General features: G+C 54.0%; 3 protein-coding genes across 3 annotated transcripts; 1 reads left to right on the plus strand and 2 right to left on the minus strand.

The window, feature by feature from the left end:
- Nucleotides 1-430: 430 nt before the first annotated feature.
- CHGG_00481 (uncharacterized protein) lies at nucleotides 431-3,502 on the minus strand (the record flags this gene model as incomplete). Its single annotated transcript, XM_001219701.1, has 4 exons — nucleotides 431-805; nucleotides 876-2,630; nucleotides 2,694-2,966; nucleotides 3,068-3,502. The coding sequence occupies 4 exons, from the start codon at nucleotides 3,500-3,502 to the stop codon at nucleotides 431-433; spliced, it is 2,838 nt and encodes a 945-aa protein (XP_001219702.1).
- Nucleotides 3,503-6,752: 3,250 nt separating this feature from the next.
- On the minus strand, nucleotides 6,753-7,713 carry CHGG_00482 (uncharacterized protein; the record flags this gene model as incomplete). Its single annotated transcript, XM_001219702.1, has 2 exons — nucleotides 6,753-7,564; nucleotides 7,662-7,713. The coding sequence occupies 2 exons, from the start codon at nucleotides 7,711-7,713 to the stop codon at nucleotides 6,753-6,755; spliced, it is 864 nt and encodes a 287-aa protein (XP_001219703.1).
- Nucleotides 7,714-8,157: 444 nt separating this feature from the next.
- CHGG_00483 (uncharacterized protein) lies at nucleotides 8,158-8,887 on the plus strand (the record flags this gene model as incomplete). Its single annotated transcript, XM_001219703.1, has 2 exons — nucleotides 8,158-8,261; nucleotides 8,371-8,887. The coding sequence occupies 2 exons, from the start codon at nucleotides 8,158-8,160 to the stop codon at nucleotides 8,885-8,887; spliced, it is 621 nt and encodes a 206-aa protein (XP_001219704.1).
- Between the last annotated feature and the right edge of the window lie 82 nt (nucleotides 8,888-8,969).

The raw sequence follows: 8,969 nt of genomic DNA on the forward strand, positions 1-8,969 counted from the left end.
AGGGATCTATTTACCTAAAATTGCTGGCGTCGCTTCGTTCGTTAGTGGCGCGGCCCTTCGCTACGCTACGGGGCGCTTCCTTTCTCTCTCCCGCTCCTGGCAATTTTCCTGTCCCTCTCCGGAGGACAATCGGGGTTAGGGTTGATTACGGGGGAGACGAAGCGCCAATATCTGTCCGTCGGCCAACAACTCTATCTACTTGAGCCGTCTTCTTACACTTAACTATAGCTACTAATCGTTTCTATTCTGCCACTCACGTTACGTCCCTACACTCACGTCCTCGCTACTTACAAATCAATTAGACTCTGAGGGAACCTCCCCCGCCACAGCATCTAACGCCTGCAGTTGCCCGGTAGCGTGATCGGACAGCTTCAACCCCCTAGCTCGTGATGGTGTCTCGCGGTAGATCCTGCTGCGGTCGAAGGGCCGCTCAAACATCAGCCCGCCGAGTGTCTTCACCCGTCTCCTGCCAGTCCTCGAGGGTAATGTCCCCGGCGTCCCCCCCTGGCTCAAACTCCTCCTCATCCGGAGACGGATCAGGCTCGTCAATAGTGTCATAGTGATCGTCCGGGTGGTCATGATGCTCGAGGCAGTAGCGATAGGCAGATGAATAGTTGTCGAACTTTCGACCATCAACCTGGGACAGATCTTCCGTCTGGCGGTGGGGATAGCTGAGCAGCAGCTTGACACGGCAGAAGTCGGAGTACTGCCGATGGGAGCGGACCGGCTTGTACCGGGGGCAATAATACAACACCCTAGGCATCGCAGGAGGCCGCCAAATCGCCCATTTGTCCGCATTTCGTGCCTTGAAGTTCTAGCTTAGTAGGAACTCGAAGTAGGAGACATCCTTCATATGATCGGGCCGTCGGAGATACTTCTCGTAGACTGTTGCCATCCGCCGTGATGTCAATTGCACGAGCGTGTCTCTCGCGGGGCCTACAGTCAACGCTCTGCACCACTCGGCTGTCCTCTTGCAGAGGGAGTCCCAGGAGGATATGACAGATCTCCTGCGCAGAGTAGTCCCTCTCTCCGATTAGTTTATTCATCAGAACAAAAGAAATCATGGGGTTGTTGTCTGACATGTAGGGAAGGATACTCTGGGCAATCTGCGCATATGTGCTGGTCTGGGCCTCAGACTTGGTGCAATACTTCCCAGCATAGTTGATAACAGCCTCTACACTCGTGCAGGGCGAGCAGTCCGTATTGGCCAGCCAGCAAAGAGACACCAGTGGATTGTACTGGTGTCGCTGACAGCGGTTGACGATCCTGTTCAGCCACTCCCAGGTAACGGGCGTCTCCAGAGGGTCAACAGACAGAGGGTTACCCTCGTCAGCGCCCTGCTCTTGCTGCGGACTGACTGCTGTAACGTGATATCCCCAGATCCTTGCGAAGCGCTCTCTCGCCTCGGGGGTTGCCATATCAGGAGCAGGGCTCCCATGGAACCAGTAGAGCCCATGAGAATGACTACTGCCGCGGCCTTGCCACTCGTACCGGTACCAAAAGTCGGGCACATTGAACTTTTTCTTCAGCACAATCTTCCTGCAAAGCGAGTTCCGCGAGTGGAAGTGCCAGGCCGCGATATGCGGGTTCTCCCGCAACAGCCGGCGGGACTTGGCCATGCGTCTCGGCTCATCAAGCGCCTTCCACTCCTCGTACTCGGGCATGTGCCGGTAGAGGCTCTGCCAGTGCAGGTCGGCTGGGCTCAGTGTGATGAAAGCAGAGGGGACACCAAGACAGTGCGCAAAAGACTCGCACTCGCGACGTCGGCGGTACCAAAAGGGACGTGTGCCTTTGATGACACTAGCATAGCGAGAGATCCGGTTGAGGATGGCCTGGGCCTCTGGCGTGTCCGGATCGGCAAGCGCCTCCTGCAGCGCCTCCTTCGTAAGAGGCGTTCGGTGGTTCTTGCTGACGTAGAATCGGCTATGACCCCTCGCCTGCTGCCTCATCAGAGTGTTTAGCGCGATAAATCGGAAGCTGTGGTGTTTGGCAAATCGGCCATCCTCCCATTTCATGGCATGCTGGATGTAATCCTGGCAGGAGATCTTGCGCTGCCTGGGCTCGACAAAATCCGCAACTCCCCGAGGAAACAGGGTCGGACAGGCGAGAGAGAGCAGCGCATGCTTTCGGTTGAACTCATCGAGAGGAGTGCGCCGGATGGAAGGCATCTGCAGCTGGTGAGCAGCTTGGGGGTCGACTGACTCTAGGGGCACTTGCTCATTGACCTCAGTAGCCCTATCATTGACTCGCCCTTGAAGCTGGTTCAATTCCGAACCATGGATTAGCATATTGAGCACTGCGGCTTCGTCAACAACCTCTCTGTCCTCTTCCGGTTCTTCAACAGGGCCAGAATCTGCAGGCAACCCTCCAGACTCGGCGACCTCGTGGATATTCAGCTGGTCAAAGACGTCACCGTCCTCTGGCAACTGGGAGAGGTCGTAGTTCCAGGTGAAATTTCTGTAGCCAAGGTGGTTGTCGGCGAGGAATCTGAGCCATGTCTCGACTGCTGCTCGGCGGACTCGGAAGCGGTTGCGGAATTGTCGATCCGTCTGTTCGACCGCTTCGGATCCACGCGGTCGGAGGATGACAATGTCCAAATCCTTGGGCAGCAAGGGAAGCTCTGAGTACACCTTGCCCACGTCGCGCAAAAAGTGTACAACATGCCCCGGATACTTGTATTGCTACCCACGAACCTGACGCTGATTAGCTAGTACACTCTCTCGCAGGGAAGCATCGTATACCGTGAAGACATTGACGCTGACGTGCACACGCGCAATGAAAAGCTCCTCCAGCGGCTCTAGTTGGGGCAACTCGGGTGGGACGGCATCAAAATCAAGCTTGTTCTCTGCGGAGAGGAGAAAAGGTTCGTCCTGCCGCTTCTTGTCATCTTTGTCATGACAGCGCTTGCAAACACCATCCGCCATGAGCTTGACGTCAAACCATCGCTCCTTGCAACGAAGGCATCGCTGCATCGTCTCTGCAGCAAGTGCCTCGTCGAACTCTCTCTTAACTGCAATGTCTTCGGCCAAAAGTGGCCTCTCCTGGTTGTCGCCAGTGAACCGCGGACCGGGTTCGTTAAATTCGCGCGGAAGTTTCCTTCGGGGAGGTTGTGCATGCGTGGGCGGCCGGGGGGATTGCGTGCTAGCCGAGGGCGTCCGCGAAGGCGCCGGCGAGACCGAGCCGAAGACGTAGATGGAGAACGGCGTTTGGGAGGGCGTCCACGGCGTGGCGGTGTGCGTCGCAAGTCATCCGTGTCACCACCCAAATCGTCTCCCTCAGCGGCTTGCACGGGTCGCAAATTGCCTCGGCTGGTCGTAGGCGCCTCGTCCTCAGCATTGAGCTGCTGTTCTCGTCCAATCAAGCTGCTTAACGTCGGGGTTTGCGAAGGCTGCACGCCATGGCGTCGTTCCACGCGGTGGCGTCGCTGGATTATCAATCGTTGATCCCGAGCGGCTGCCGTTTCCGGGGTATCTGTAGAAAGACGGCCCGTTTCGTGATACATTTCAGCAAGGCCCTTCAGAACAAACAGCAACGACAACAGCCACTACAACAGATGCGGAATATTACCTTCCAGGGGGTCCAAGACCCAATGGAGGAAGCCGACGATGGCTTCCAAGAAGCAGGAAAAAGGAAGCGGCTCCGGGGTCGACCCCCCGGCTTCGCTATAGCCTAGGAAGGGGCAAGAAGAGACCCGAGGCAGGGAAAGCTAACCTTTGCGATGCGGGTTAATACAGCGCTGGCCGGTCAAGGCCAGGACGGAGGTATGCACGGGGCTGAGTAGGCTCCTTTAACCTGTAGAGCGACGAACCCGATGGCCTGGAAGAACGGTATATGGGTTTTTCACCCGGCTAGGGCTCCCTAGCACGGTTTTCCTATATAGGCTAGCTAGTAGTAGGACCGGCACGCCCTCCTTTAGGATATAACGGCGTAGGAAACAACAACAACAACAACAACAACAACAACATTTCAACAAGGACGCCGTGCGTAAGGTTCCGTCGAGGCCCAGGTGCAAGCGCCGGTGCGAAAGCAAGGGGAGTATCATCTCCGCGGGCGACTGCGCGAGAAATCTCAATGCTCGCTCGCGACGCTTCAACCTGCGATAGGTTAGCTGAGGAAAACAAGATCGTGACCAGAATTATCACATGAAGCTTGCTGTTGTGCCGGCAACTTAGAGAGTTGACGACAATCCTTCCGTTCCCGCGGGCATGGAGAAAATGATCAATGTTTTGATCGGTATTGCATCTGCTACATGTCTTTCGTGCCACAGCTGCCTCCGCAGCCGCCTAAACGGTGCCGGCGAGAACGACTATCACGTTTACTATAGAACGACTGGAATTAAAAAGCGGCAGATGTGCAAACGGCGGGAGTCGCGATGGTCGCGATGGTCGAGCGGATTGAGAGGGCATGGATGGATGGATTGAATAAACAGGAGCTTCCAGCTGGTGCATGCTTACGAACCAATCGAAACTCGCGATAACGAGCATTTCCTTATCCATTTTGCATAGTAATTTCCTTATCAGCAGCAGGAGACGCTATTCCAGAACGAAACCCGAAGGAGGCACGACGGTCTCAGCAAGGAAAAGAGCTCACTGCTGATTCAAATCCGGACGGGAACAATAGGCTTACGGGACTTCTTGTTTACACGGGGTGTCCCGGAGGTTCTGACTCCTGCCTGCGAGTGTGGCGAGGGACGAGAAACTGCCAAACACCTGGTAGTGTGGTGTTTGGCCCCACCGTTGGCTCGAAGATGGGAGAGGACTGGAATTCGGACACGACGGGACTTTTACTTTGTGCTATACGGCATCAATCCCACGACTGCACGGCTCGCGAGGAGAGTCCTCGACTGGCTGATGGACACGGGGAAGCTGCCGATGTACAGCTTAGCCAGGAGGCTCGAGCTGGAAGCGGCGGCCTGAAGCGCCCTCGTTCGGAGGCCAGGAGGCCTCCTCTCTTTGTATACGCAGACTCACCAGAACGCATTGTTCCTTGATTGTTGGTATGGGTTTTTCACCCGGCCCGGGAGGGCACGGTTTTCCTACACTAAATAGCTGAGGGCCCGGCACGCCCTAGGGCATAGCGGAGTATGAATAATAATAATATGGGGGAGGCGGGAGGGCGGGGGAAACCCAGTGCCCAGCCCACGGCAACGAGATTCCATACTTTTGTCCGTGCTGCTCAGGGAAGCACCCGGCCTGGGTACGGTGGTGCCCGGAAGCAGTGAAGGCCCGGGGTGCGGCGAGGGAGGCATACCATTTCCGGTCTCGAACCTTTGAGCTTGCTTTGCAGCAACAAACACAACAGCAGGAAGAGAGACTACTACCGAGGATGCGGAGCGTCACATTCCGGGGTGCGTCCACCCTGGAGGAGGCCGACGATGGCTTCCAAGAAGCGGGAAAAAGGAAGAGACCACGGGGCCAACCCCCCGGTTTTCTCATAGCCCAGGAGGAGGCTTCAAGGAGTTCGAGGCAAGGAAAGCTGACCTTTGCGAGGAAGGTTGATACGGATCTGACCGGATGCCGAGGAGACGGTGTTGGGGGCCTAGGGGTTACGACTCCAGAGGCCGCGGATAGCTTGGAGGCGGACGGTCAGGATGTCGGAATGCAGGGAGCTGGGTAGGCTCCCTTCAACCGTAGCACGACGAATTCTGAAGAGACGGGCCAAGGTAACATCGGTACAGGATTTTAGTCCGACTGGGAAACCAGGACGGTTTTCCTGTACAACTAGCTAGATAGTTGGACCGGCGAGCCCAAGGGCATAGCGGTGTAGGAATAATAATAATAATAATAATATATTCCTAACCTTTTAAGTATTTAAGGTATTGTATAATAGTCTTATCCTATACTTTAGTAAACCCTTCTAAATATTCGAATATTCTAATATTAATATCCTTAATATCGATAATATTACTTTATGTATAACTATTATTTAATTTAAAGTAACATTAGGTATTAACTAGTTATAGATAACGTGATCCACCATTGACCCGCCCACTTTTCTAGACATCTTCATTCCAAACTGCCAGAGGTCCATTGAAAACCAATGCAATCAATTGAAACTACTCAGAATCGCACGGACTATCCATTTCTCCAGCCTATAGGCATGTCCTTGCATTGTGGCCAGCCTTACAACAGATGCTACAGAGCCACAAACCCGCCCGACGCCTCTTTGACGACCCTTCATTTTCCTCCTCGACGCGTCCTTCCTCGTTAACTACGCCCTTCTTTGCCATTATATCCCTGGCCTGGCTTCCATTCATGGCCCCTCCATCTTGGAGACGCGTCCGTTTGGCCCTCCGGCGCTTGGAAAGTCGTTGGCCTCTTGTAATGTCCATACCTCGGCCTCTAAAAGGATGCCCGATGGGAAATTGCCTGCATTTCTTTCAAAAGCCAACCAACAGCAGCTACAATCGGAGTTGGAGAGCTCGATGGATGTCTTGCAATCCGAGTCTTGACAAGAGTAGACTGCGAGAGGGTTTCGTTGGTAGTCTTGGGCGTCTTGAAGACCCAAGCTGTTGGTGGCCCATCGGGGGTTCCAGGGGTGGTTGGTGTCCGCAACCTGACATCTAGCTTTGAAAGGACAGCTTGCTGGTCGTAGGGGACGAGTCCAGACCCTCGAAAACCCCCGAGAACGTTTTCTTGGGTGAAAGTCCGGCGGAAGGCGGCTTTGAACGCAAGGAAGAACTCGGGCTTCGTGATGTGCGTGATCCGGGCCTTGATGAAGTGCTCTATTTCACCACCGTACATCTATCTTCTTCAAGACGCTGTAACACCCGACATCGAGAGGCTGGGTAAGATGCGAGGAATGCGGAGGCAGACAAATATGGTGACAATGTTGTTCTCCTTGCAGTAGTCCTCGAATTCGGCATTGACGTGGCACTCATGACCCTTGAGCACCAGCATCCGATATACACCCCTCCGACGGTGTTTGGTGTGCTCATCAAAATGCTGCAGCCATTCCAGGCCAGTCTTATTATCTGTCCATCCGTCGGTTGTTGTTGTGACGGCCCAGTCGTCCAGTATCTGCTGTTCCGAGTACCAGCTGGCGAGGTGGAAACGGCCCTTCACCACCAAGAAAGGCGGCACCACGTACCCGTCGCCAGCGATGATGCAAATTGCCGTCGCCCATTCTCGATGGCCCGGCTGAATGGCCTTTAGTTTACCAACCCGATCCGAGCGCGTAACCACCATGCCTGGCCGTATCATGTCCATCATGAAGCCCGTCTCGTCGAAGTTGTAGAAGTCGCAGTCGAGGATGCCGTATTTCGCACGCATGCTGGCAACCCGTCGGAACCATGGCTCAATAATTGCAGGATTTTTACAGAGACCTCTGTGATAGTCATAGACGCGATTAAAACGCGTATCCAACTCTGGGCGGCGTGCAATCAAGCGGCTTGTCCAGTTCTTTCCGACGTGTCGCGCATCGCGTTTTTGAAGTAGAAGATTGGCCATATCAATCACGTCTGCAGGCCTAGGCAAAAGCCCACGCGAATCTCGGTCAAGTACATATTGAACAATCACCTCCTCTTCGATCTTCGTCAAATTCGAACGGCCGTGGTAGCTGTCGGCTTTCGGGGGTGATTCCGTTCATCCTGTCGCGGAGGGTTGTTTCAGGGACGTTGTAGATCCCGGCTGCACGTCGGCGAGACATATTTCTGGTCGTACGGATAGCCTCAATGGCAAGGATGATTCTAGCTTCTTGGGTTTGGACGGACATGGTGTTTTGTGGTGTGATGGAGCATTTGCCTTTGGAGGTCGTGTTGCAATAGAAAAGTGCCCGGGTCAATGGGGTGCGCGGGTCAATGGTGGATTACGTTAGATATAACCTAAAGTTTATCTACTTCTCCTATATTAAAGAATAAAGTACTACCTAGAACTGTTAGGTTATAACTTTATCCTAGATCTCTTCTTCTAGCTATAGAATCTACCATAGTTTTAAGTTATTAAAATAGGGACTAGAAATAGAAATATATAGTATTAGTGGTAAGTTAGTAAAGTATATAAAAAGTCATAATACCAATTTTATGTAACGTATATTATAAGCGAGCGACGCATATAAGCGAGCGACGCACTGTTCCCCGCGACGCGTCTCCTCTACCTGTTCCACCACATCCCACCACAACCAGCCATGCGTAGCCCCCCAAAAGAAGCCAGGCTTCACATGGCCATTGAAGCCATCGGAAAGAACAAAAATCTCAGTATCCGGGCCGCAGCCAGACTGTACAACGTTCCGGAAGCAACGATTCGCCACCGACGTACTGGCCGGTCTGCACGACGCGATTTACCAGCCAACTCGCGTAAGCTTACGGACCTGGAAGAGCGTACGATAGTTCAATATATATTGGGAACTGGATGCGCGTGCATTTCCCCCTAGGCTGCGTGGTGTGGAAGATATGGCCAACCACCTGCTCCGCGAACGCGATGCTCCCCCTGTCGGCAAGCTCTGGGCCCACAACTTTGTTAAACGCCAGCCACAGCTCCGTACGCGTCGTACGCGTCGATACGACTACCAGAGGGCCAAGTGCGAAGATCCAAAGATCATTGGCGAGTGGTTTACGCTTGTACAGAACACTAGGGCCAAATATGGGATTGTTGATGACGATGTCTATAACTTCGACGAGACTGGGTTTATGATGGGCATCATCTTCGCGGGTATGGTAGTTACGACCTCAGACGGCCGTAGCAAGGCTAAACTAGCCCAGCCTGGTAACCGCGAGTGGGCGACTGTAATCCAGGGAGTTAACGCCCCTTGGGCTGGGCCATCCCTCCATTCATCATCCTGGCCGCGCAATACCACCTCGCCAACTGGGTACCGCGAGTGCAATCTACCACTCGACTGGCGCATCGCAACTACCGACAATGGCTGGACTACCAATGCAGTTGGGCCTTGAGTGGATCAAGCACTTCGACTACCATACGGCGCCCCGGACAAAGGTATATACCGGTTATTTGGATCCTCGACGGCCACGAAAG

The sequence above is a fragment of the Chaetomium globosum genome, genomic scaffold (genome assembly GCF_000143365.1).
Source record: "Chaetomium globosum CBS 148.51 scaffold_1 genomic scaffold, whole genome shotgun sequence".
Classification (NCBI taxonomy): Eukaryota; Fungi; Ascomycota; class Sordariomycetes; order Sordariales; family Chaetomiaceae; genus Chaetomium; species Chaetomium globosum.